This window comes from Aspergillus ibericus (genome assembly GCF_003184845.1).
Source record: "Aspergillus ibericus CBS 121593 unplaced genomic scaffold BO80scaffold_68, whole genome shotgun sequence".
Classification (NCBI taxonomy): Eukaryota; Fungi; Ascomycota; class Eurotiomycetes; order Eurotiales; family Aspergillaceae; genus Aspergillus; species Aspergillus ibericus.
Genome location: NW_020292166.1, coordinates 105,394 through 130,535, shown reverse-complemented (window position 1 = coordinate 130,535; position 25,142 = coordinate 105,394). Strand labels below are relative to the sequence as shown.

General features: G+C 52.7%; 10 protein-coding genes across 10 annotated transcripts; 4 read left to right on the top strand and 6 right to left on the bottom strand.

The window, feature by feature from the left end:
* Positions 1–63: 63 nt before the first annotated feature.
* On the top strand, positions 64–582 carry BO80DRAFT_368030 (GAF domain-containing protein; the record flags this gene model as incomplete). Its single annotated transcript, XM_025716316.1, has 2 exons — positions 64–411; positions 472–582. Coding segments are annotated over 2 exons (459 nt in total), but the record flags the coding sequence as incomplete, so codon positions are not given.
* Positions 583–711: 129 nt separating this feature from the next.
* BO80DRAFT_250718 (putative NAD+ kinase Utr1) lies at positions 712–3,393 on the bottom strand. Its single transcript, XM_025714639.1, has 2 exons — positions 1,527–3,393; positions 712–1,473 (listed from the first exon to the last, which is right to left on the bottom strand). The coding sequence occupies exons 1-2, from the start codon at positions 2,995–2,997 to the stop codon at positions 965–967; spliced, it is 1,980 nt and encodes a 659-aa protein (XP_025570084.1). The 5' UTR covers positions 2,998–3,393; the 3' UTR covers positions 712–964.
* Positions 3,394–4,411: 1,018 nt separating this feature from the next.
* Positions 4,412–5,238, bottom strand: BO80DRAFT_368031 (putative exosome complex subunit Rrp46; the record flags this gene model as incomplete). The annotated part of the gene is made up of 2 exons (XM_025716317.1): positions 4,412–4,825; positions 4,903–5,238. The coding sequence occupies 2 exons, from the start codon at positions 5,236–5,238 to the stop codon at positions 4,412–4,414; spliced, it is 750 nt and encodes a 249-aa protein (XP_025570083.1).
* A 1,187-nt stretch (positions 5,239–6,425) lies between these two features.
* Positions 6,426–7,493, top strand: BO80DRAFT_393410 (putative EF-hand calcium-binding domain protein). The gene is made up of 2 exons (XM_025717251.1): positions 6,426–6,550; positions 6,613–7,493. The coding sequence occupies exons 1-2, from the start codon at positions 6,490–6,492 to the stop codon at positions 7,335–7,337; spliced, it is 786 nt and encodes a 261-aa protein (XP_025570082.1). The 5' UTR covers positions 6,426–6,489; the 3' UTR covers positions 7,338–7,493.
* Positions 7,494–7,499: 6 nt separating this feature from the next.
* BO80DRAFT_393406 (MFS general substrate transporter) lies at positions 7,500–9,734 on the bottom strand. The gene is made up of 6 exons (XM_025717250.1): positions 9,525–9,734; positions 9,195–9,452; positions 8,935–9,141; positions 8,495–8,875; positions 8,043–8,410; positions 7,500–7,977 (listed from the first exon to the last, which is right to left on the bottom strand). Exons 1-6 carry the CDS (start codon positions 9,710–9,712, stop codon positions 7,625–7,627), a joined length of 1,755 nt encoding a protein of 584 aa, XP_025570081.1. The 5' UTR covers positions 9,713–9,734; the 3' UTR covers positions 7,500–7,624.
* A 147-nt stretch (positions 9,735–9,881) lies between these two features.
* On the bottom strand, positions 9,882–10,949 carry BO80DRAFT_429684 (uncharacterized protein). The gene is made up of 4 exons (XM_025720529.1): positions 10,798–10,949; positions 10,712–10,739; positions 10,541–10,637; positions 9,882–10,485 (listed from the first exon to the last, which is right to left on the bottom strand). Exons 1-4 carry the CDS (start codon positions 10,809–10,811, stop codon positions 9,962–9,964), a joined length of 663 nt encoding a protein of 220 aa, XP_025570080.1. The 5' UTR covers positions 10,812–10,949; the 3' UTR covers positions 9,882–9,961.
* A 443-nt stretch (positions 10,950–11,392) lies between these two features.
* Positions 11,393–20,029, top strand: BO80DRAFT_250774 (type I polyketide synthase). The gene is made up of 14 exons (XM_025714640.1): positions 11,393–12,152; positions 12,216–12,564; positions 12,618–12,702; positions 12,752–12,911; positions 12,961–13,509; positions 13,558–13,678; positions 13,729–13,888; positions 13,941–16,287; positions 16,346–16,681; positions 16,727–16,788; positions 16,836–16,924; positions 16,971–18,730; positions 18,775–19,095; positions 19,146–20,029. The coding sequence occupies exons 1-14, from the start codon at positions 11,514–11,516 to the stop codon at positions 19,983–19,985; spliced, it is 7,818 nt and encodes a 2,605-aa protein (XP_025570079.1). The 5' UTR covers positions 11,393–11,513; the 3' UTR covers positions 19,986–20,029.
* Positions 20,030–20,370: 341 nt separating this feature from the next.
* BO80DRAFT_469181 (D-mandelate dehydrogenase-like dehydrogenase) lies at positions 20,371–21,624 on the top strand (the record flags this gene model as incomplete). The annotated part of the gene is made up of 2 exons (XM_025722990.1): positions 20,371–20,739; positions 20,852–21,624. Exons 1-2 carry the CDS (start codon positions 20,427–20,429, stop codon positions 21,622–21,624), a joined length of 1,086 nt encoding a protein of 361 aa, XP_025570078.1. The 5' UTR covers positions 20,371–20,426.
* A 22-nt stretch (positions 21,625–21,646) lies between these two features.
* BO80DRAFT_250586 (ferric reductase family protein) lies at positions 21,647–23,954 on the bottom strand. The gene is made up of 6 exons (XM_025714637.1): positions 23,184–23,954; positions 23,074–23,138; positions 22,837–23,022; positions 22,387–22,786; positions 22,174–22,335; positions 21,647–22,130 (listed from the first exon to the last, which is right to left on the bottom strand). Exons 1-6 carry the CDS (start codon positions 23,800–23,802, stop codon positions 21,736–21,738), a joined length of 1,827 nt encoding a protein of 608 aa, XP_025570077.1. The 5' UTR covers positions 23,803–23,954; the 3' UTR covers positions 21,647–21,735.
* Positions 23,955–24,489: 535 nt separating this feature from the next.
* On the bottom strand, positions 24,490–25,067 carry BO80DRAFT_250573 (uncharacterized protein). Its single transcript, XM_025714636.1, has one exon. The coding sequence runs from the start codon at positions 24,951–24,953 to the stop codon at positions 24,573–24,575; it is 381 nt and encodes a 126-aa protein (XP_025570076.1). The 5' UTR covers positions 24,954–25,067; the 3' UTR covers positions 24,490–24,572.
* Positions 25,068–25,142: the final 75 nt, after the last annotated feature.

The following is a 25,142-nucleotide window of genomic DNA, read 5'->3' as shown; positions in this document are numbered from 1 at the left end:
GCACTTCCTCCCACCCCAAGTTCAAACCCCAACCAACCCATACCAACCCACCAACAACAATACAGCAACTTCTCCAACGTCGCCTCCCTCCTCTGGCACGCCTACGCCGCTCTCCCCGCCCCCTCCTCCTCCGTCAACTGGGCCGGCTTCTACATCCGCCAGGACAAATTCCCTTCCCTGAAACCCTCCACCACCACCACCACCACCCCCTCCAAACCCATCCTCCTCCTCGGTCCCTTCCAAGGTCGTCCCGCATGTCAGGAGATTCGCTTCGGGCGGGGCGTGTGCGGCACGGCGGCCGAGAAACGCGAGGCGGTGGTTGTGCCGGATGTGTTGGAGTTTCCGGGCCATATTGCCTGTGATGCGAGTAGTCGGAGTGAGATTGTTGTGCCGGTTTTGGTGCGGGGAGAGGTGAGTACTCTTCTTTTCTTTTTGGGGAGTTTTGTTTTGGGTGGCTAATGTGTTGGGTAGACGGTTGCGATTATCGATGTGGATTGTGCGGAGCCGGATGGGTTTGATGACGAGGATAAGAAGTATTTGGAGGAGTTGGCGGCGTTGTTGGCTGAGTCTTGTGATTGGTAGTATGGGTGGGTAGATTAGATTATAATCTTGAGTTTGAGTCTACGATAAGATGTCTATGGTGTAATGATGTTGGAATGTTATGGTTGCTGGTCCGCAATGCTCACTGCATTGGTCTGGACAGTCTCCGATTCTCTAATTGCCAGCCGTCTAACGCCCCGGCCATCGAGTCTTCCCGAAATGTAGTATATAGTCTCTAGAGTTCCCATGATAACCGACCATGTCCCAGTCTATCAAATGTCGCTATAGCCAAGAAGAAGTGGCGCTGTTCCGTGGAACGAGAATGGTACGCCCGTGCGCCAGCCAGTGTCGCACCTGGGACGAAAAGATAAAAGTAAATCCGAAAAGAGAAGAACCCCAGAAAGAGGGGTCGGAGCAAGGCAGCCTACATGCTGAACATGCTCATTTGGCGCTTCAGAGGACCGATCGACCCCGTGTCGCCGTCCTCGCTGACTCCCAGTCCACTGTCGGTCCCGGTTAACCCGGCATCCGTGTCAATGTCCCATTCCTCTTCCTCGTCCTCGGCCGGGTCCAGGCCCGTGTCGGATGCGCTATGCCAGCTCTTCTGCACGGCACCCCGGGTGTTCCATCGGAGCGCGCGCTGAACGCTCTCAAACCATTCCCCACTGCCGGCCACCACGGTCGGGAAGGGGTATTGGCTGGCTTCGACGGTAACGTAGTCGCCCTGGCGCAGTTCCACACGGCCCTTTCCGTCGAACGAGCAGTACGCGGTCGACCGGGACCCAGCGGGAACAGCGATCCGAAGGAGAAGCGAATCTGAGAGAACCATTGGACGGAAAGAGAGAGTATGTGGACAGATTGGGGTCAGAAGTATGCCAGGGATAGAGGGGTGAATCAAAGAACCGCCCGCGGACAGTGAGTATGCCGTGGAACCTGAAACACATGTCAGTCGCTGGTTGAACCGGTCGGCTTGGCGTAACACATACCTGTGGGGGTAGAGAAAATGCACCCATCCGCTTGCACCACGGTGAGCAGATCATTATCCGCATACAGTTCCAGGTTGGACACATATGGCGACGGCCCTCGATCAATCACCAGTTCGTTCAGCACCTCGAACTGCTCCCCTTCCTCGACGGCACCAGCTTCAGCGCCTTTGCTCCGGTCTTTGCGGAAGACCGTACAGGTAAACCGCATCCGCAGGTTCACCCGCATACCGACATCCCCCATCACTGCGTTCAGGTGAGACTTGTAGTTCTCGAACTCGAAGTTTGTTAAGAACCCAAGGCTCCCGAGAGAAAAGCAGAGGACGGGCGGTACAATACGTTGGAAGAGCCACGATGTGAAAAGCACCGTCCCATCTCCACCTAACGTGAGTACCAGATCGAATTTCTCCGGTGCCGTCCAGCAGAGATCCGGAGTCCAGTAGCGTAGCATATGTTCAAATCGGGGTTCTTTCTGCAAGAGCCCCGGCGCATCGAATCGTTTCGAGTTCCGAAGCTTGGCATCGATATAAACATTCACACCGATGTCGTTTCCGTAGCGGGGGGTGGAGAGGAGCCACTCCGCCAATTCCCGTGTCAGGTGTACCAGACTGTTATCCCGCGCCTTGGTGACGATCATGACATTCCTCACGGCGCGTTTGATGGGTCTCCGCTGCAATTGTTTGGATACTTCTCGGACGCCCGTCGCTGTTTGTACCAAACGCGAGTGCGATAGCCACTCATCGTCCGCAATCTCTTCCAATACTTTCTGGATGTTTACCGCATCGTCGAACCGTTGATGGAAGAAGCACGGGGATTGCATGACTAGCCGGGCCGTGGCGGGAGCACGGTCCAGGTATGTTCCTAGCTGGATATTGGATAGAGCTGCTGACAGCATTTGTGATGAGGAATTGCTCGACCGGCGCTCGGTTTCGTCGGATGTAGGGTTGGCATTGAGAAGCCCCAAAGTGGCCGCCAGCGGCATGTTTGAGCTTTGGTGGTTACACATCGATGGTCGTGACGCGAGGGCTTTTAGGAGGGTTTGACGAGGGATTGAATCACTGGATAACGCGTTTCGATGATGGCCAGTCAGGGTGGCCGTCTGCCGGCGTGGCAGAGAGGGGGGTGTCGGAGACGGTGCGACAGCAGCCTCCTCCCGGGGAATGTCCGATTTCTGAACAGACTCCAAACCCAGGTCGGCAGTCCCGGGAGCAGAATCGCCCGCGTGAATATCGTTGGTAGTGTGGGAAGGATCTATGTGCAAGGCATACTCGCGGAGGAGCGATGCTCCCACGGTGGCCGAGCGATGAGGAGGAGAAGGGCGCGCCGGAGGATCTGATAGCGGTGGGGCTGCGGAGGACGGCGCAGGTGGTGAGGGCGACGATGCTGAGGGCGACGGCAAAGGGCCAGTCGAGGGCAGCGATCTGGAAGACGAGGAAGGGTTCATCGGGCCATGGTTTAGCGGGGAGGAAGCCATGGGCAGATATATGGAGAGGCCGCTTGTGCGATGCAGGAGCTGGTTGGTTCAGTCAGACGGAGACACAGGGAAAGGGTTGCGATAATGATGGAATATGCTGGAGACGGAAAGGAAAAACGCCGGGGGACTGCGAAGGCCGTTCGGATGTAACGGGGTTTGGGGCGGGCGGCCGTCCAGCGTAATCCACCCCAAGGTTCACGGCGGCCCTGACCATTGGCCAGGCTAAGGCATTTCTCTGGGCCTGTCCACAATCATCTTAATCTAGTCTCCTGGTCGAACTTCGATAGGCTTCCACTCCCTTATTAATTAAGGCGGGTGACCGTCATCGTGAAGACGGAGATCCCCCCTCTTCTCCCCCAATCGGGCGGCAGTTAACTCCGCAAAATCAGAAGTCCCCAGTGTCAGACTGTCAGCTCCTCGCGAACGATCATCTTGTAGCCACGGAACGCATACGGAGTACTCCGTAGAAAGACGATGAAAGAAGCTGGGAAAGGATGACGTTAGGGGTCTCCGCGGATGACAAAAAAACAATGTGGGTAAAGATGACAAAAGGGAGAGGATGCATGCAACCTGGACTGGTCCGTATTTACCGAACCAATTCCCTCTGCCCTCCTTTTCCTGGCCGGAGTCGGGCTAGTCCAAGCGTCCAGCCCCCCATGCCGGTAGACGCTTATCACACATTACACATCACGAAGCCATGTGCAAGGGGGCGCCATTGGTGCTGATCCGGTTGATTCTCATATTTTCCCGTCACTCAACTCCTTTCAGCTGAGGTTGCGGACAGATGTGCGCATGCCTGTGTCTGTCTGTTCCCCTCCTACACTAGAGGAGGTAGATTACGAGCTACTACTCCGACTCCGTACACGGTACGGAGTACAGGGGATGCCATACATTCCCCCCATGTTTTCTTTCCACAATTCCATGATATTTCAAAGTCCACATGCATAACTCAATGGGACTAAAAAAGCTCGCTTTCTATTAATATCCCGTAGATTGCATCCCCCATGTGGCTTGGTCTGGATGGTTGCCTTATCGCAGAGAATGTCCCTCGTCCGAGACATCCAATTAACGGAAGATGGTCAACTTCCTTAGTGCACGTCCCTCGTCGTGGACCAGTCTCCTTCTTGGGTTGCCGCGATGAGATTCTCCCACAATGTTTATCCGTCGTATCCACCAGTGGAATGTCATAGAACCAGTCCCTCGACGGTCGCCAAGAATGTCCCGTGCACACCAACACAAGTATCTGGAGCCTGGTGCGATGAGGAATCCTCCTTCGAATGGCCGCCTCTGAGGGATATTAGTGAAAACCGCCCGGAGATACCGGCCGCAATGGACAGCGATCTCGTGAGAGCGACCGCCGGTGACCGTAGCCGCCCGTCGCGACTGAATTAATGTCGTCGTCTAGGCTGGACGATCAAACCGCATCGATCTTCCAAGCGTAGTCACGGTGGACCTGATCCTCAATAGTCTCCCGGATAGTACCCTCCAGGGGCTGACCATCCACATCTTCAACCATAGCAACGTCTCCGTCGCTGCCAATCGCCGATGTGCCGTGGCAGATAGCCAACGCGCGCTGGTGAACCTTTTCCCACGTCTCGAAGTCAAAAGCCCCTTGGCTCTCATTCAACAACAGGTGGCCCTTGGACGAGAATGCTAGGACGTGGAGGGATTTCGCTGCAGCTGCTTGTTCTGTCGAAGGTTCGCGGATGATTTCTCCCGAATCGCTTACGGCCAAAACAGTCGCAGAGAAAGTCATGGATAAGGGAACAGAAGCCGATAGCAGTGCCAGAAGCGCAGTATGGAGGAGCGCGGGCAGGAGAGTGAGATACTGTGGATTCACATCAATGCGTTAGCCACCATTACTCACCATTGAAGACGCTGTCTGGGATTGTCAAATGTTCTTACCGAGTCCCCTCTACCCACACTGTCACCACCTACCGTGGCCAGCGTAACCACGACACCACGCCGGGGGTAGCCCCTCTCTCGTCCCAAGATCAATCGTCCGAGGACTCCCTTGATGATACCTTCCACATAACGTTCACCAACACCAGCGGGGGCAGTACCCGGTTTGACAAATACTTCCACGGTCGCCTCCTCCGGCTTTAGAGCATCTCGGCGTCCGGGAAGTTCGACGGGCGCATTGACAGATCCCAGGATGTTGGATCCGGTCGAGGGACACTGATAGGAAGCTGAGCCGTCGGCACGAGCTAGAGGAGTGAGGGTAGCAGCGGGCCCGACCATTATGGCGTAACAAGTATGTCGATGGGCAGGATACTATGATAAATGAGTAGAGTAAATCAGGTCGAGCGAGTGTATCACAATGCTATGAGAGAAGGTGATCCTATGGGCTCGGGAGCTTCACAGGTTCCGCTTGGAATTTTTTGGCCGCGGAGCCTGAGTGCGGGCTAACTTCTGATTGGTGGAGTCCCTTGCCTATTGAATAATCCTCAGCTCCAGGTTGCAGCTTCATGTCTGGTACCTTGTAGCTATCTGACTGGGACTGATCGGATTCTTGAAATAATAATTCGAGTTTATATTAAAGTTGTTAGGACTAGAAAGTTGGTGCACATCATCAACCTCTTCATGCGCTATTTGATAAAGTGATGGGTGCCTTGCCTACGACACTGCCCAACCTAAAATATTGTAACTTTTACAACTTGAGGATGTCCCATTGGCATATCGTTCGAGAACATCTGTACAACGTGAAAAAAAAAACATCATCTTGCATTTCTCAGCAGCATTAGTAGAGTTGGACTGATATATCCTGCATCTTCACTGCATTGACCTAAGAGGCCGACGGCTGTATTGCCTTCGCTCATGGAATTATAGAGGCGCGCTTTATCATACAATCCTATATTTGACTGATCACCGGGCGACTCAATTCTGTTGGCGTGACGAGAGTTCCGACGTACCATAAAAAGGGATCTCGAGAGCCTCGTCGTTGAGACTTGCGAGACTCCAGATAGAACACTGGACGCTGGTTATAGAAAGAATGCGATGTTCACTATAGAAGCGAAAGGCCGGATCATTTTGAGGTTCCAAGGCTATGTTGGTCGGAGGTTGGACACCCATCTGCCCTCTTTGGGGTTACATTGCTGTTACACACTGGTCTCAATAGAAGACATCCCCAATAGTCCCGTCATCCCCCTGGATCCCGGACTGAATATTATCAAGACTCCATGTGCCTTCTCCGGAACCGGCCCGCAGTGGATCTTAGATCTACCATCGCTGGAGTAGTATCTGTATCTATGTCTGTCTCAATATATGCCATAGTCTGGTAGAGGAGATTACATACCTTTCCCACCAAAAACACTCCGGATTCCGATAGGAGCCAGCGTGCCTTGTTTTCAGGCCAAGGTGTCCCTCGATCCTTGCTTATGCTGCACCTGCACCTGTAGTGGGGCAGTGTTCCTACCGCGCCCTGTGTGCCCCTCTCTCGATTCTACCTCCTCCTATGCCTGAAAATTACCTCTAGACAGAAAGACAGTCACAATGAGGGTCCTTTGTCTACACGGTAAAGGCACCAGCGGCGCCATTTTCAAATCCCAAACCTGTCTGTCACACATCCACCTCCCGTCCCAACTTCTGTTGCTGACCTAGAATGATTCCCCTTAGCTGCGCTTCGTGCTCGACTATCGGATTTGGATATCGACTTCGAATTCGTCGATGGATTCTATGAATCAGACCCAGCCCCGGGGATCGATCTTTTCTACCCGCCGCCCTTCTACTCCTTCTGGGAAGAAGACACCATCGAGGCAGTCCTGCGCAGTCGCGACTGGCTCCAGAATTATCTTGACACCAATGGCCCCTACGATGCCCTCATGATGTTCTCGCAGGGATGCGCCGTTGGCTCAACCTTTTCTCTGTTACATCGGTTTGAAGAGCCAAGCCGACCGCTGCCATTCAAGACCGCCATCTTCATTTGCGCCGGGGTTCCGCTGAAGGTTATGGAAAAGGTGGGATATAAAATTGCCCCTGAGGTGTGGCATAAGGATATTGTGACTCGCAGGGCACTAGCGGCACAGGCAGATGCCTCCGCGATTCTAGCACAGGGCTCGGCACGTTGGCAGGGGGAGGGTGCGTTCACTGCGTCTGTGGAAGATGTGCGGAAAGAGATCACGCCTTCGGAAGCTCAAATAAATATCCCGACAGTGCATGTATATGGGGAGAAGGACCCGCGATGGTCTGCTGGCATTCAACTGTCACAGGCCTGTGATCCAGCAAAAAGGAAGCTGTATGATCATGGCGGAGGTCATGAAATCCCTCGCACAAGGGAAGTGACCAACAATCTGGAGGAACTGGTGCGATGGGCATTGCGGGAGGGAGGAGCGATGCGATGAGAGATCACGAGGGGTATTGGTGTTCTTGCATAATTGTTGCGATTTTCCCATATAGATGACTGCTTCCAAATAGACCCCGCTATGTGGTTACTTTCCAAATCCTGTCGCAATGAAAGCTATCATATGTAACAAGAAAATGTCAAAGGAACTTATCACTAGTGTCTCTTATAGAAGGCCAAGATACTTACACAGACAGCTAGTAAGAATCTGTTTTCTGGGTCAGCGAATTTGATCGACATCAGGCCTTTCTGTACAACGTAAGTAGGCTCAAATAGGTGCCTGGTCAACTAGGTTGCCAGGCTCCCAGGCTCCAGTTCGGTCTCGTGGCCCAGCGCCCCGTTCACTTTCACTTGACGAACAAACCGGACTTGGTCTTTCTTCCACATCAACACTACAGCAACCAGCTGCGCTGCTCCACATGCCCCGACTGCGTACATTTGGCGATTATATCCAGATGCATACACTGCGCGAATCGTATCCTGAATTTCCACTGGTAACCCGGCAAGGTGGTTTGGATCTGCTGCGGCCTCGATGGGTGGAAGATGACCTTTGACGTAATTGACTAGAATGCTATTGACAACAGCAACGCCTAATGACGCACCCAGCATTCGCGCTTGGAGTGTCAGGCCCATTGCAATGGCTTTGTCTGTCAGCAAATTTGACAGAGGGGTGTACGTACTAGATGCTCAATGTTGTTGGACGTACCTTGATCACGCTCGCCGACCACGATCGGAAGCGCCATGTACAGAGCCGCGATGGAGATTCCTGTTCCAAGGCCGGTCAAAGCCATGTACCCATACTCACCCGGCCAGGCATCCACCGTGGCGGGGACGGAAGAGAGCAGGAACGCCCCCACAATCTGCAGCACGGACCCAACAAGAGTCAGATATACAAATGGAGTGCCTAAACGACCAGCCAGGATGGTGCAGCAAATGGCCCCCACAGGGGATCCGGCCCCAAAGGCGAGCACTCTTACGCCCGCCTCTATTGCGCTAAAGTTATTCACGGTTTGGAACCTCTGGGGAAGCTCGATGTACAGGATAGTGACGGCTGGTCCTGTTAGGAAAAAGCCACTGCGATGTTGAATTAATTCTCGTCTATGGTCAGCAAAGGTAACCAAGTGACCCTGGGGGGATAGACGAGGAGTCCCCACTGACAGGATAATTCCCAACACTACTCGGCTTTTGAACAACTGCCACGGGAGCATTGGCTCCATGCGCATGTGCTTCCGGGTACTAAGGGTCCACTCCCAACCCAGAAAGGCCGCCAGAAGCACACCTGAGCCGGCTAATAAGCCGATGATGATCCCGGATGACCAGGCGTACCGCACATTGGCTTCTTCCAAGGCGGCCACGAAAAGCATGGAGAAACCAAGAAGCAGCAGACATCCTACGGAGTCTGCTTGAGCTAGGAATTCTTGCAGTTGGGTCCGCGCATGACGGACAAGCCCGTCAGATCGGCGAGTCATGACCGTCCTAGCGAAGTTCCTCGGAACGAGGAGGCAGAGCACGATCCATGACAATCCTCCGGCGGGCACACTAATTGTTACAATTAGCACCCGAATGACGAAACGTGTATAGAACACTCTCTTGCTTACTTGAAGAGGAAAATCCAGCGCCAAGCGCCGGATCTGCTTATTCCGCCCCCGATTAATGAACCCAAGATAAGGGCCAAAGTGAGCACGCCGGATCCAACAGCGCTGGCAGTGTCATATTTTTCGGGAGGTACGATGCGGACCACGCTGAAGAGGCCCAAGGAAAAAACCCCTGAGCCACCAACTCCCTGAAAAGCGCGACAGATGATGCTTCGCGTATGTATTAAAAAAAGTCGAGTCGCAAAGTGGGAAAGCTTACTTACAGTTGGTCGATGGATTGGGCGGCACCACACCCCCCGGAAAAAGCAATGAACAGGAGCAGGGAGCTAAGCAAGGCTGACTTGAGACCAAACGCATCGCTGCATTTAGCCCAAGTGGCAAGAAATCCGGTGAAAGCTAACAGGTAAGATGTGATGATCCAAGTACTTTGTTCCCCGCCTTCAAGATGTTCATTAATGGTGACGAGGGATGTGCTGATTATCGTGATCTCGGCTGTGGCTAGAAAGAGACTCAACGCAATGCTGTCCCCAACAAGCAGCATTAGAAATCCCTTTTTGCCATTCTAGGTCGGGGAAGTGATCGCGCCCGCTTACCTGGAGCCTACAATCCATAGTCGAAGCCCGTGCAGATATTGCGGAGAAGAACTCCCCGGCTCGGAGATTGAGGAACCAATATTATCATTTCGCTCAGGAGCTTTGCAACCCGAAGACAATGACTCCCCAGCCGCAGCCGGTAAATTAGGAGACTCGGTACTCGAGACATCCAACCGAGAGTTACCCATTGCGAAACTGAGGAAAATACTCAAATATTCATACGACTCACATATCGATTAGTCGTGAGGTGATTGAATAATAAAAGTGAATTTAGGATTACGATGCCTTTAATGTGGTGACGGATCCAAAGATCAACAGTAGCAGTTCGTTGGGCGTCCTCAGATGCTATGACCTCCTGCATTCCCGGACCTATTGATATCGATACATACATAGTGTGGCGATCCGCAGTGCATTCCCCTTTACGGTAGTCGGCCTTGTTATTGGTTGGATGCGGCGTCGACGGCTCTGCGAATAATATTGACCGTTTGCGTAACATCGTCCTTGGACCCGGCGCCGGGAACCTCATGCCCTCGGCCATGGACATAAACCCATCTAACATCAGCCTTGCAGACACTATTTGACGTGGCAACCTGGCTGGCGGCCTCATCAAGTGAGCCCCAAATATGGGCAGTTGGGATCGGGATAATGCCTGCTGTACCCTCGAGATCGATGGCCATCACACGACCTTTCTGAAGCTCTTGATAGTCCAGTGGGGGGTGAGTGATGGAAAGGATAATTGCAAACTTGAATGGCATTTCAGCCCGGGGATCCTTCTTGGCGAGATGGATGAGGTACGTGAGGATCATCGTGCCTGCTTGGCTGAATGCGATGACCCCATCATAGGGGCCCTCGTCATGGAGGTACTCCTCCAAGTAATGGTAGGCTGCGAACCCGCTTTCAGGATGATGCTCGTCGAAGTAGGCGTACACGGGTTCGTCTTTCCAGGCCACTACATCCACACCTGTGCCAACCTTTAGCCGACATCTCGGGAGGGGTCTGTTCGCCTGCTACTCTACCCGGGTACATTGTGGAAGGAATCGTTCCCTCGACAAAATCATAGGTGTGATTATCACCGAGCTCATACCGAATAGCCGCCGTCTGAATCTCGAATATCTTGATGGCGAGGGGTTGAAATTAGCGCACCAGACCATGTGAATATGCGATCGCCAGCAAGGACAGTCACTCACCCGAGAGTTGGTACCTGCTCCATGTAAACTGAATTGAAGTTAGTATACACGACTTGAGAGATAGCAGCAGGCTTCACTGGCGATACCAAAGGATGCGCATCTCGAATGTCAAGCAATGCAAATTGTCAGGGATGCTCGTATTTACGCACTGGATTATCGCAACAATTTATCCCAGTACGCTTTGAGCCTCCTCCATTTCCGGGACTACTCAACCTCGCCGTGAAGAAGATTTGGTGCGGGAGGGTAGTTGCATCAATCTATTGTTCCTATCACACCTTACGGGGAAAGTCGGTTCCAATAGTGGCACATGCCGTATTGCTTTTGACACATGATCTCCGAGATTAGGCTGGGCGCAGAGATGCGCAAGCAGACAGGCCATAATTCACCCTGCCGAGGGCAGGAATGGCGGGGCCAAAAAGCTGACAGTGGCCGTGGATGCCTGGTCCCTGGCCCCCAACCAGGCATGTTGGCCCGTCTATCCGTCCTCCTTGCATATCGCCTCTTAGATCGGAGAAGGATCACTAGGCCGATAGTACAGGTGCCCAATCAACGATCCTGAAGGAGCTATGGAATTTGCACTGGCTAGCTGAGAACATCCTTCGGGCTTGGTTGCTTTCATGATTTGAGTTATGTTCCGCGGAAGTTCATCGCGAGGCAATGCTCTAGCGCAGAAGCTCGATTCCAGAGTTGTATTACTCATACTGGATATAATATTAGGTGCTTTGCCTTCTTGTTTAGTTCAGACGGAGCGGGATGATTACCTCTTTGTTGGTCAACTTTGCGATTGTCACAAATTGTTTTCATGGAATGCCCATCTTCCAACAGTACGGCCTATAGTGCCCTTGGGGAGGGCGGTGTTGCTCCTTTAGCTGTGATCGGAATCTCACTGAAGTTTCCTCAAGATGCAACATCACCTGAAGCGTTTTGGGATATGCTGGTCCAAGGCCGATGTGCCTCTGGAGAATTTCCCAAGGATCGGATGAATATCAACGCTCATCACGATGCCGACCGAGACCGGCTGCACAGTATCTCCTGCCGTGGAGCTCATTTCCTCAAAGAAGACCTTGGGCTTTTTGACGCCCCATTCTTTGGAATGAGTGATGCCGATGCAAAGGCCATGGACCCTCAGCAGCGCCTCGCGTTGGAGACGGTATATCGTGCACTGGAAAATGCTGGACTACCAGTCGAACAGGTTGCACGTTCAAAAACTAGTGTATTTGCAGGCTCCTTCTGCAGCGATTACCACATGCTTCAGATGAAGGATCCGCTCAATGTGCCCAAGACTGCTACCGCGGGCAGCGGCCGGAATATGATCGCCAACCGCGTCAGTTGGTTCTTCGACTTCTTAGGTCCTAGTGCGACTATTGATACGGCGTGTTCGAGCAGTCTCATGGCGGTAGATCTAGCCTGCCAATCTATATGGGGTGGTGACGCTACTATGGTGCTTAATCCTTCCCCTCTGTGAAGCACATACCTGGTAGACTTACTGACATGGTATGAATAGGGCGTCGCTATTGGCTGTAATGTAATACTAGCTCCAGAGATGACAATTGGCCTGGACAACCTTGGGCTATTGTCACGCGATAGCCACTGTTATAGTTTTGATAGCCGAGCAAATGGATATGCTAGAGGTGAGGGTGTCGGTGCCGTGATCATTAAACGGCTTGACGACGCCATATCGGCTGGAGACACTGTTAGGGCTGTCATCCGGTCATCCAGTTCTAACCAGGATGGGAAAACACCGGGAATTCTGCAACCGAGCAAGGACGCACAGGTCCGTTTGATTCAAGACACTTATCGAAAGGCCGGACTTGATATGAACACCACCAGGTACTTTGAAGCACATGGGACAGGTGAGAGCGTCCAAGGCAACCAAATCGCATATAGACTTCTCAACGTGCACTAGGAACGCCGATAGGTGATCCTATCGAGGCTCGAGCTATTGGCACGGCATTTCGTGCGTATAGATCGGGAGATGCGCCTTTATACCTGTAAGTATCTGACATCTAGAGTACTGGTGAGGTTACTAAGCCAAATCAGAGGGTCTGTCAAATCAAATATCGGCCATTTGGAAGGGGCTAGTGGAATTGCTGGCTTCATCAAGACAGTCCTTGTATTGGAGAATGGCATCATTCCACCGAATAGCAGCAATTTGCAGAACACAAATTCCCAGATCGACGAGGATTACTTGAAACTGAAGGCAAGAGGCTATCGATGATATGATCATGCCCAGGCTAATTGCTATACAGATACTAAAAAGCGCTATTGCCTGGCCTACTCCTGGACTACGACGAGCATCTGTGAGCTCTTTTGGCTTTGGCGGGGCAAATAGTCATATTGTGCTTGATGATGCTTGCAATTCCCTTCGTTTGTTGGGTTATGAGAAAGGTCAACATGAAACTGTCGTGATACCTCAGGTCAATGGCACGCTGCAGGTGAATGGTCATGACAAGGCTGACGATAGTAATTCTCGTCTCTCTCAAGTGAACGGCTCTAATCATGACAGCCTCTGTGAATGCAATACAGATCCAAGGCTGCTCGTGTGGTCAGCTGCAGACAAAGCAGGAATCTCACGGATTGCAGAAACCTGGAGCTCGTACTTTTCGAAGTTATCAATAACAGAAACAGAAGCTTACATGAGGGACCTCGCATACACTCTATGCGACAGGCGGAGCCATTGGGCGTGGAGGACTTTTGTTGTTGCGAAACCAGCGGCACCTGTTCCGAATTTGGCACTGCAGTTTGCCCCAGCTACTCTATGCATCAATTCGCCACACCTGGCGTTTGTCTTTACTGGAGTAAGGACCACATTTACATATTTTCTAGGGCGCGCTAACGGTAAATAGCAAGGAGCCCAGTGGTACGCGATGGGCCGCGAGCTTATAGACCACTATGAAGTTTTCACGAGTAGCCTGTCTGAGTCAGGTATATACTTCAAAGAGCTCGGATGTGAGTGGGATGTTCTAGGTAAGTGGGAGAGGCTATCATCTTTGTCATGTCCTAAGATTTCCAAATAGAGGAACTACGCAAGCCAGGGCTGGAGTCAAATGTGAATGATCCAGTGTATGGCCAGCCACTCTGCACAGCACTTCAGATCGCCTTGGTCGACCTGCTTGAAAGCTGGGACATTGCGCCTGCTGCGGTGGTTGGTCATTCGTCTGGCGAGATTGCTGCTGCGTAAGTTTTACTCGCATTTATTTGTACTGTCTCTAAGCTTTTGTGGCTACAGATACTGCTCTGGGGCGTTATCGAAACACTCCGCATTGAAGACCGCATACTATAGAGGCTATTTAGCCGGACTTCTGGGGCGATCTAGCGACATGAAAGGAGGTATGCTTGCTGTGGGTCTGTCAAAGGAAGAGGTGCAGACATATTTGGATGCACTTGCCTCCCAGTTCGAAGCATTGAAGGTTGTTGTCGCTTGCGTTAATAGCCCTCGGAGCATCACAATATCCGGGGAGCTGCAGCAGATCGACGCGTTGCAGGACTTGCTTAATCGCGATAATATATTTGCCCGGAAGTTGGTTGTCAATGTTGCCTACCACTCATTTCAGATGCGCGAGGTGTCAGAGAGGTACTATACCGCTCTTGGCAACCTGGAAGCGTCAAGCAAAAGAAGAAGAAAACCACCGTTCATGGTATCTTCAGTTACCGGGACTTTGGTATCCAACGAGCGACTAGTGGAGCCGGAATACTGGGTCAATAACATGGTCTCACCTGTGCTATTCCATGATGCAGTGAGCTATTTGTGTTCCCAAACCGGCAAGGCCTCCAAGAAGATTGATGGCAGTCACCGCCGCACCGTTGCAATTAATCATCTATTGGAGATTGGCCCACATTCTGCGCTGCAAGGGCCATGTCGAGATATTGTCAACGCTGTTAAAAAGAACGACAAAGTCTCCTATGTTCCCTTGCTCATGCGCAACCGTTCTGCCCTGGAATGCGTCATGGAAGCCGCCGGTCGTCTCCACTGCAGCGGATATCCGGTCAGGTTATCGTCGATAAATCAAGACGGTGAGGTGAAGGCTCGTGTGCTAGGTGACCTACCCGAGTATCCCTTTAATCACTCTACATCTTACTGGCATGAAAGCCGCTTGAGCAAAGGATACAGGTTCCGTCGATGTGGTTATCTCGAGCTGCTTGGTACACCTGAGCCCAATGGAAATCCGATGGAGGCCAGCTGGAGGAACATCATCCGAGTCTCTGATATGCCCTGGGTGCAGGACCATAAGATCAACAACACTATTTTGTATCCTGGTGCAGGCATGGTGGTCATGGCAATAGAAGCTGTCAAGCAACTGGCTGATCCGGACCGGCTTATCGTAGGCTTCAATGTCCGGGATGCCGTGTTCTTGTCCGCTTTACAAATCCCCACCCATGCAGAAGGAATCGAGGTCAACGTTCACCTAAAGCGGATAAAAGATGGAAAGGCGGATGCGACCGGCTGGTATGAGTACCGCATATACACTTACGACAATGAGTCCTGGGTGGAGAACAGCTCTGGATCCATCCAAGCCCTTTACGAAGCCAAGGACGGAGGTCTAGATGCAAACTTCCGGGAAGAGAACGCGTGGGAGAGCTATCTTTTAGAGAAATACAGTGATGCAGCACAGGCATGCACATCATCCGTTAATGCGGAAGAGTTCTACAAGCTCCTTCGCCTTTCTGGATACCAATACGGCCCTGAATTTGCCGCAATGCAAAGAATCGGCTATGGAGACAGAAAGAACATCATCTCGGACATTCGGACATTCCAACCGACAGTTGCCAGTGGTCCCGGGACTTATCCGGCTCACACGATTCACCCCACAACCCTGGATGCGATTATTCAAATGGCGGCCGGTTTGGAAACGGATCTAGGCCGGCGTGTGACAAACGTGGCTGTTCCAACTAGGATTGACCGACTTTGGTTGTCCAACACCGGTGGCCTCAGCTACCCATCTGCAAATATTGTCAAAGCATATGCGGTTTGCAGTCAATCGGCCGTGGGTTATACACACTACTCCATGACAGCGGTGGATACAGCTGCATCCAAAGCTCTTCTGACACTCGAGGGGTTGAAAGTAACAGCCATTGCAGGCGCGGAGAAGACAGTCATCACAGATCAGTTCAAGACGGATAATCTTTGCCACTATATTGAGCGGAAGCCTGACCTTGACCTGCTAACCAGTGACGAGGCTTGGAACCTCTATGGGGTCTACGAATCAGAGATTACAGAGCCGGTACGGAACTTCACAGAGCTTGACTTTCTCGCAACAATCTACATCAGTAGATATGCGGCCTCGGTTCGCGAGGAGGATAGGCAACGCCTTCCACTCCATTCCAACAAGTACGTTGACTGGGCACTGGATTATAAAAGAGAACTTGATCTTGGGCTGTCCCGATTTAGCACCAAGGAATGGAAGGACCGCATGAACGATGATGATTATATCAGAATGCTACAGGAACGAGTCGAGACTGGCAGCAAGCGAGGCCTCCTCGTGAGCATAGTATGCCGGGATCTGGCAGGCTTCATAAGTGATCCACTAGCTCATCTGTTCTCAAACAACCTGCTTGCGGATGTTTATTATGAGATGGTAAGTTTGACCAATGAACCTATTTCCTATATATGACTTTCTCACGGACGGCATCCAGCTTCGCACTGCCCGAATTACATCACGGCTAGAAAAGTTGATTGGCGAGATGGTCCATAAAAACCCGCAGATGAAGATCTTGGAAATAGGAGCTGGAACTGGGGCCATGACTGACGCTTGTCTAAAGGCATTGACCATGGACTTCGAATCGGGGACTAGTCTGCGTCGGTACAGTCGATGGGACTTTACCGACATCTCGAGTTCCTTTTTCCCTGGCGCCCAGAACCTGTTTGCAGCAGAAGGTCAGCACATGCGGTTCAAGGTGCTTGATATTGAGCAAGACCCTGAAGTACAGGGGTTCGAGTGTGGGACTTATGATATGGTTGTTGCATTCCTGGTAAGGTCGGACATCTAACAGCTTGGCTGTATGTTGACTTGTTAGGTATTGCATGCAACGGCGGACTTGTCTGCTAGTTTGCGAAATGTCCGGAAGTTGTTGAAAGTGTACGTGATGCAACGCTAGATACACAGATGTGCTGACTGTATGCTAGTGGTGGGAAGCTGCTTCTTTTTGAAATTACCAATCTGCATTCAATCCGAACCAATCTTATCTTTGGTCTGCTGGATGGATGGTGGCGAGGTAGGCTCGTGTGCCCGAGCCCCGATTACGTCGCTAACAACAACAGGAACGGAGTCGTACCGGCAAAAGAGTCCTTGTATAAGTTCTGAGAAATGGGGAGAGCTGTTGGTAGAGACTGGTTTCTCAGGCTGCGACCTGGTAATTGATGATTACAACGATGAAGTGTGTCGCGAAGGCAGCATGATCGTGTCGACTGCCCTCGCTCCTCGGACTACTGGAAGTATGGCAGTGAATATTATCATTGACCCAAAAGTTCAGATGCAGGCTGACTTGGCGGTGACATTGTCTGATTGTCTCCGGGGGGTTGGAATTTCCGACATCACCCAGAGATCTTTGAGTGACACTCTGAACAGAGAGCTATCATCAGACGTCCTGGACATCTGTTTGTTGGAATCAACGGTCCCCTTCTTATACAACATGGACAAATCAGAGTACGAAGCCTTGCAAGGGCTGGTGGCATCTACGAGGAACCTCATCTGGGTCAGCGAAGGCGGAGGGCATCAGCCTTTTCCGAAATACCGACTTGTGGATGGGCTTTTCCGGGTACTCACTGGGGAGATGTACCGAGCACGACTGACAACGTTGGCACTTGAGCCAAGCACTTCCAGAGAACACCAGAGCGAGCAGATTCTCAAGATCGTGCGCTCCGTCGCTGTTGATACAAACAGGGATTCAGATACGGAGTATACCGAAATCGACGGCATACTTCACGTCAGTCGTCTAGTCCCAGCCAGACCTTTGTCTCAAGAAGTAGCCAGGAAGATTCTCCCACAGCGGAGAGAAACGAAACCATATGGCTCCGGCCCATCGTTGAGGCTGAGCATCGGATCGCCTGGCCTCCTGAACACCCTTCATTTTATTGAAGACCGATCCCTTGACAAACCGCTTGGACCGAAAGAAATACAGATCAAAGTCCACGCCGTGGGACTGAACTTTCGTGACGTGCTCGTTGCGTTAGGCAGGCTGGAAAGCGATACCCTGGGAGCTGAGTTTGCCGGCGAAGTAGTCCAGGTTGGGCCTTCGTGTCGGAAGTTCCAGCTCGGCGACAGAGTTGTTGCCTTTCGTCCCAGCCGCTATGCGAGTTATGTCCGTGTGGAAGAGGACATGCCCGTCGTGAAGATCCGGGATGAAAAGATGTCATTCTCAACTGCTGCCTCTATTCCCGTAGCATACGCAACCGCGTGGATCACCCTGAACAAAATCGCAGGCCTTGAAGCAGGCGAATCAATTCTGATTCATTCGGGAGCGGGTGGGACCGGACAAGCCGCGATACAAGTGGCTCAATACCTAGGAGCAACGGTGTATACAACCGTGTCGACCGAAGAGAAGAAGCAGCTCTTGATAGACCGTTACCACATCCCGGCCGAGCATATCTTCTCCAGTCGGAATACTCTATTTGCCAAGGGAATCCGACGTCTCACTGCGGAGAGAGGCGTAGACGTTGTTCTCAATTCGCTATCCGGCGATGGTTTGATTGCATCGTGGGAATCCGTTGCGCCGTACGGGCGCTTTGTGGAAATCGGAAAGAACGATATTCTATCCAATTCGAGTCTCCCGATGCTCCAGTTTGAGCGGAATGTGAGTTTTACGGCCATTGATCTGGCTGGGATGGCGATCGACCGACCACATATCATCAGTGCAGCTTTGGAGAAGGTGTTCTCTCTGCTTGAAGAAGGGAAATTATCGCTTGTGCATCCGTTGCAGGTTCGAGGTATCGCAGAGATTGAACAGGTATTCCGGCAGATGCAGACTGGGAAGAACTCGGGGAAAACGGTGTTGGAGATGCGAGAAACGGACCAGGTTATGGTAGGTATTTTACCTCATATAGTGAACCTGGCTAACCATGACAGACGGTGGTTCACACCAAGCCGTCCTTTTCCTTCCAGGCTGATGCAACGTATGTCATTGCTGGCGGTCTGGGTGGCCTCGGCCGCAGTATTGCTCGTTGGCTTGTGGAGCGGGGTGCACGCAATTTGATCCTGCTCTCGCGATCTGGCCCGGCCAGTCCGCACGCCAGGAGCCTGGTGGAGGAGCTGCAAGGAAGAGGTGCGCGAGTCGTGACTCCCGCGTGTGATATCACCAACAAGGAACTGCTCCATACGGTGCTTGGGGTCTGTGGGCAGCTGATGCCTCCGATCAAGGGATGCGTGCAGGCAACGATGGTGGTCTCTGTGAGTGTTACCCACACGTCTAGGAAGGATCAACAGCTAATAAGATGTAGGCTCATAACTTTGAAACCCTGACCTATGAATCCTGGAAATCCACCACGACCCCTAAAGCACAAGGTTCCTGGAACCTGCACGAGCTTCTTCCCCGGGGCATGGACTTTTTCGTCCTGATGTCGTCTGTCTCGGGGATTTTTGGAGCAATTAGTGATTCTGGGTACGCAGCTGGCAATACGTTCAAAGACGGTCTGGCACGGTATCGAATCGGGCTAGGCGAGAAAGCCGTGTCGCTGGACCTGGGACTCATTCTCACGGCGGGTTACTTCAAAGACAACCCGGAAAGCCGCGATCACTTCCTGGCCAACAACGTCCTGGATGAGGTCACCGAATCGGAGCTGCACGCCGTCCTGGACACGTACTGCGATCCCAGTCGGGACGAGATCTCCATGCTCGAGAGCCAGGTCGTCGTCGGCATCACACCGACCATGCGAGAAAAGGGAATGCACAAGGCCGACTGGCTCGACCGGCCTCTCTTCCAACATCTGTCCCTAGTCAACGGAGCCGAAAGCGGCAAATCCGACGACTCGAATCTCGCGGCGCTCTTTGCGGGAGCTGCGTCGACGACAGAGGCGGCAGAAATCGCGATGCGCGCGACGCGGGAGAAACTCTCGGTGATGATGTCCACCCCGGTGGACGAGATCGACACGGACAAGCCGATCCACCAATACGGGGTCGACTCGTTAGCGGCGGTGGAGTTGCGGAATTGGTTTGCGCGGGAGTTGCGGGCGGACTTGGCTATGTTTGATATTCTGGGGGGCGCGAGTATTGCATCGGTGGTGACGTTGGCCGTGGGGAAGAGCGAGTACCGGAGGGCTGCTCTGGATTCAATAGTCTGACAGAATCGAGCCAGGACATCCCATCATCAATTCTAGAATTTTAGTAAGTAGGTTGGCAGTATATGCCTGATACGTAAGGCATATGTGGAAACACGATCTATATCCAACAGACAACTCTACTAAATGACGATAATAAAGCTCTGCCAACAGGCATTTGAATTAAGCCAGCACTGCACAGCTGCATTATCTTCCGGTAACAGGATTCTACTGGAACTCAAACTCCGTCCTACAGGAAGTAAGGATCGGGTAACCAGTTCGGATTTCTGCATCGGGCTTTGACGGCAATTGACGGATACAAAGTTCCCAATAGGCCACACCCACACCTACATCCCTATAAGTATACCTCAGCCCATAATGAAATTCCAATCCAATTGCACTCAAACCAGTTCAATCAATTCAACTCACCTCAGTTTCAATCCAATCGCTCTAAACATACCCACCATGCCCAAACACAAAATCCTCCACCTCGGCGACCCCATCAAATACAACCACGCCATGTACACGCGCTTCGCCTCTCAATTCGACATCATCCGACCCCCCGCCGCCGAACGGGACCGCCCTGCCTTCAAACAAGCCCTGAAAGAACATCGCTGGGGGGACTTTGACGCCATCTTCCGACCCTTCTGGAACACGGGCGGCGAAATGGGTCGTTGGGATGAGGAATTGATCTCGTTACTGCCGTCCTCGGTCAAGATTATGGCTTCTGCAGGGGCGGGGTATGATTGGGTCGATGTGGATGTTTTTGCCAAGTATGGTGTGTATCCCCCCCCATGCCTAACTAGTTCCCGCAATATCTATACCCCAGACTACCCCAGACTATCCCCCTATCCCCCCACCAACCCTAACAACACTAACAATGGAATCAGGAATAATCTACTGCAACGGCGCCGCCGCATCCTCCGAAAGTGTCGCAGACACCACCCTCTTCCTCATCCTCTCCGTCTTCCGCAATCTCCGCTGGAGCCACACGGCCGCACACTCTCTAAACAGTACGCAATTCCTCGACGCGCACACCCACGCCCCCCTCACAGCCCGAAACCCCCGGACCCAAACCCTCGGCATCATTGGCCTCGGCGCAATCGGCTACACCATCGCCCGGAAAGTCCACGCCGCGTTCGGGATGCGCATCCTGTACCATGATCTCATTCGCAAGTCGACCGAGATGGAGAGGGCCGTGAATGCCACGTATATGCCCACGTTGGAGGGGTTATTAGGGGCGGTGGATTGCGTGGTTGTGGCGACGCCGTTCACGGGGCGGAGGTTAATGGATGGGGAAATGTTTGGGAAGATGAAGCGCGGGGCGAGGTTTGTGAATGTGGCGAGGGGTGGGTTGGTGGATGAGGAGGCGTTGGTGGAGGCGGTGGAGAGTGGGCAGGTGGGGGGCGTGGGGTTGGATGTGCATGCGAATGAACCGTATGTGCATCCGAGGTTGGCGGGGAATGCGAAGGTGATGATGTTGAGTCATAATGCGGGGGGGACGGTGGATACGCATGTCGGATTTGAGAGGTTGGCGATGGAGAATATTGAGGGGTTTTTGGTCAGGGGGAGGGCGGTGACGCCGGTGAATTTGCATTTGATTGAGGGAGCGGGGGGTGGTGGTGGTGGTGGTACCACTAGTAGTACTAGTAGTAAGTTGTAATGGAAAGCATGGTAGGTAGATGGGTGGTAGTTGATACTAAGTATAGAACATTCAGAACGGCATGTGAATATATATTAAGCATAACACACGAGAAGGTAAAAAACTGAAGTATCACCACGAAAAGGTCTCCTCGTACAAATCCACCTTTTTCACCCCCTGCTTCTCCCGGACCACCTGTCGCAAATCGTCGCCCAATGCTCCCGGTCCGCACACACTGACCGCCATGGCCCCAACCTGCTGCGCCATCTCCAGCTCCAGCAGCTCGCGGAAACACGGCTTCCCGCTGTTGATACTGATCGGAACCCGGGACGGAGCCGCAATGGCCCACGGCGATTCCGCCGGGGAGTAATCTTCGGGACTGCACTCGCGCGTACTCAGATACACCTGGATCGATAGGGAGAAGTCAGGAACCTCAAAGTATGACTCTTGTTTCGGTACGCTGGCGTCTTGTAAAGCGGGGTGGTGGAACAAGGATGCCATCCAGGGCTGGATCCAGGAGAGATGGTCTACTGATGTCAGTCATGCCTTGTCGATGCTCAAGCCACGTACCTAAGCTGCGAACCACCCACACGAGGGTCACTCGTCGGACGGCTGTCGATCGGGATGCAAACTTGTTCACAAACTCATAGATGTAGGACATCGGATGCGTGATGCCAATGCCGCCGGCAACGAGAAGCACGGTTCCATAGGAATTGAGCGATTCCAAGCCCCCTGTTCCATTAGCATCCCATTGGCAATAACTAGTTACAGGTAAAATCATACCGAACGGCCCTTCCGCAAGCGCGATCGCGCTGAATCTCCGCTCCGTGGAGGTGCACACCTTCCGCAATAACCGGCTGGTGAATCCATCACGGCGTTTGATCAAGAAAGACATCGTGGTCTGCTGTGACTCCCCCACCAGACGATTGGTGGAATCTTGTGAGCTGCGCTTTTCGGCGAGTCCAGTCTCCCCGGTCGCCGTCCAGGCCACCGAGAACGGATGCGAGGTCCACAACCCCAGAGAAGGCATATACAGATACATATACTGTCCAGCCTGGAAACTCCACGGCCGCGCCAGGCTGACGTTGACGCGTGCCACATCGCCTGGGAGTAATTCCACCGTGGCCTTGGTGCGGTGCTTGCCCACGTTGCGCCAGATGACACATGCCAGTCGGGTTGCTCTCTGATGCTATTAGCAGGGGACGCGGTTGCCGATAAACTGAAGGATCTTACATCAAACCCCCAAAGAACCAGCGTAACAAGTAGAGCGTTCTGCTGCGACATGCCCTCCAGGTGGTACCATAAGCCCACAAATGCCATAATAGCCAAAAGAATGTGCGTGTGGAGGAAGGCTTCGTAGAATGCATGTCGAACGGGTGACGTGGACTGTAGTAGGATTGTCGCAAACGCAAAGATCGCCTATCCACATACTATTAACAGTGTGTCGCAACAACTCGGCAAGCAACTCACCACTAAACCGCAGATGAAGAATTTGGTATTCCAGATGAGCTTCGTAGCCGCGGCCAAACCGCCCTCTATCGATCATTAATTCGATCCTCAATATATTGGTAGTGACCCACCTTCATGCTCTTTCATGACCACGGCGGAAATGGTGTGGACGAGTCCCGCCATAATGATGGTCCGCCCGACCCAACGATGCATCAAATTGAAGCAGTCAAACTTGATCCCCAGCAGAGGCACCAGGGGGTTGTTTCGGCCCGCAGCCAGAACCAGCGCCGGCAAGTTCAACACGGCCATGCTGCCCGCCGAATATTGGAATTGGAATACCACCTCATCCCAGTCTTTCCCCCAGTCGACCAGCACAAAGAAGAACACAATATTGATCAAGATATACGCGGTTAGCAAAACCGCCTCCAGCCGCAGCGGAATGATGCCCATGTGGATATTCTCTCCGAGCCGGAAGTAGCGACTATGGCGTACGGATAGTAACGGCGCGTAGAACACATGCTTGTTGAGACTGGCGGAGAGCGCGCTGCTTCGTTCGAACTTTTCCTGGCTGTCGGTTTGTAAGATTTGATGCAGACGCCGGCGATGGTGCAGTCGTATCAGACTACGACCCACGAAGAGAACGAAAAAAGCCCCGGCGAGAATGAACATAGGCGTCGCCAACGCTACGTTCATCGGGGGATGGTAATCAATTTGGCGCTCCTCGCCCGGCTGGAGATGATCGACCCCCATGGTGTCTCGAGGTGAAGTGCGTGGAGGGATGTTGGGGGTGGTAATATGGCGGAAATCCAGACATTCGGCCAAGAGAATAGGAAAAGCGAACTCGGGCCGTGAATAGTCGGCGACGGTTACTTATACGGACATTGGGATTATATACGATCCATATGATGACGTCCCGAAGCGACTCCAAGACATGGCCTCAATGCGTCATGCAACCGGCTGAGCAAGAGCCATTGTCCAGGCGCTGTCACCGGCCAGTAAAATTCATGCATGCAAGATCTTGGTGCATCTAGGCAATAATCGCAACTGCCAGTCTATCAGACGATTGCAACCTTCGCGGGTGGAACTGGAGTCCGCGGAAGCGTGCCCTTGGCCGACAGGCACGCGAGAATTCCTGTGACAGGGCAAAGTTTAATCGTCAGATAGTTGGAACGACGGCCAGCGGGTCCTTCAGATTTGGCTCCCGTTAAGCTTTCTTCAGCGTGGGACTGATCCCAGTCGTCGATCCGTCGCGCGATGGAACGGCGCCCCGGAAACGGAAGTAAGAATGTGGATGCAGCATCCGCCCAACCCGGATTTCCCAAGGTTTCCTGCGGTCGAGAACCCGATCGTTGCATCGGATCGACTTTCTAGCGGATCTCCTATTTCAGCCTGGTCGGTCGTGACGTAGAACCGGGACGTATATGATGATGTGACGGACCGGCCTGGCTACTTGCTCGCGCCGCTATCGCAACGCACCGAGCAGCTGAGACCAGCAATACCCGCACCGGCTGAAATGGCTATTATCTGAACTCTGTACTCAGAAGAATCCCTCCGAACGCAGTCGTTTGCTCAGGGCTGTCATGCTTGCCAGAGACATCGTCCGAACAGAGCAGCCCGGATGTGCTGACGTCATACATTGACCGGAGCCCCCGTGGAGGCCAGACTTGGCAAAGCAAGTTTTCGATCCATGATCGCGTGAAGACTAGGGAAGACCGGGCAGATGGTTGCATTCCGAGTGACAGCCCGTGCTGTGTAGAGCCCGAGCTGGGCCGGTTGCAACGGTATAAGGTTGGGATTGTCTCACCCGCTGCAGGCCCCGATGGAATCATCGCCGAGAACTTGTCGAGACCCCCATCGACCACAACAAGACGCTGATTCGAATGCCACCATATGCTCTTCATGCCATGATAGCTGGATGCCTTATGGTTCAATCGCTGCCTGTCCGGGACAAATACCTACTCATTCTTGGCATTTCACCACCTGGTAATGGAGGGAGCGATGAAAAGTCATCGAATGTGACCCTGGTGTACCGAAAGACAGGCCCCTTCGGTTGGAGGTTTATCTCGGATGGCCAGAGTTTGCTGGCTGAG

Bases quoted from the DNA above. Each gene is read 5' to 3' on its own strand.
- BO80DRAFT_250718 (XM_025714639.1), bottom strand. From the start codon at position 2,997: ATGGCTTCCTCCCCGCTAAACCATGGCCCGATGAACCCTTCCTCGTCT. The intron at 1,474-1,526 runs GTATGTGTTACG...CATGTGTTTCAG, and splicing joins CATTTTCTCTACCCCCACAG to GTTCCACGGCATACTCACTG.
- BO80DRAFT_393410 (XM_025717251.1), top strand. From the start codon at position 6,490: ATGAGGGTCCTTTGTCTACACGGTAAAGGCACCAGCGGCGCCATTTTC. The intron at 6,551-6,612 runs GTCTGTCACACA...GATTCCCCTTAG, and splicing joins CATTTTCAAATCCCAAACCT to CTGCGCTTCGTGCTCGACTA.
- BO80DRAFT_393406 (XM_025717250.1), bottom strand. From the start codon at position 9,712: ATGGGTAACTCTCGGTTGGATGTCTCGAGTACCGAGTCTCCTAATTTA. The intron at 9,142-9,194 runs GTAAGTAAGCTT...ACATACGCGAAG, and splicing joins GCCCAATCCATCGACCAACT to CATCATCTGTCGCGCTTTTC. The intron at 8,411-8,494 runs GTCAGTGGGGAC...TCAACATCGCAG, and splicing joins GTAGTGTTGGGAATTATCCT to TGGCTTTTTCCTAACAGGAC.
- BO80DRAFT_429684 (XM_025720529.1), bottom strand. The intron at 10,638-10,711 runs GTGAGTGACTGT...CTCGCCATCAAG, and splicing joins GAGCAGGTACCAACTCTCGG to ATATTCGAGATTCAGACGGC. The intron at 10,486-10,540 runs GTAGAGTAGCAG...AGGTTGGCACAG, and splicing joins TCCTTCCACAATGTACCCGG to GTGTGGATGTAGTGGCCTGG.
- BO80DRAFT_250774 (XM_025714640.1), top strand. From the start codon at position 11,514: ATGGAATGCCCATCTTCCAACAGTACGGCCTATAGTGCCCTTGGGGAG. The intron at 13,679-13,728 runs GTAAGTGGGAGA...ATTTCCAAATAG, and splicing joins ATGTGAGTGGGATGTTCTAG to AGGAACTACGCAAGCCAGGG. The intron at 16,682-16,726 runs GTAAGGTCGGAC...TTGACTTGTTAG, and splicing joins ATATGGTTGTTGCATTCCTG to GTATTGCATGCAACGGCGGA.
- BO80DRAFT_250586 (XM_025714637.1), bottom strand. From the start codon at position 23,802: ATGGGGGTCGATCATCTCCAGCCGGGCGAGGAGCGCCAAATTGATTAC. The intron at 22,787-22,836 runs GTAAGATCCTTC...TAATAGCATCAG, and splicing joins TGGTTCTTTGGGGGTTTGAT to AGAGCAACCCGACTGGCATG. The intron at 22,336-22,386 runs GTATGATTTTAC...CTAATGGAACAG, and splicing joins GCTTGCGGAAGGGCCGTTCG to GGGGCTTGGAATCGCTCAAT.
- BO80DRAFT_250573 (XM_025714636.1), bottom strand. From the start codon at position 24,953: ATGAAGAGCATATGGTGGCATTCGAATCAGCGTCTTGTTGTGGTCGAT.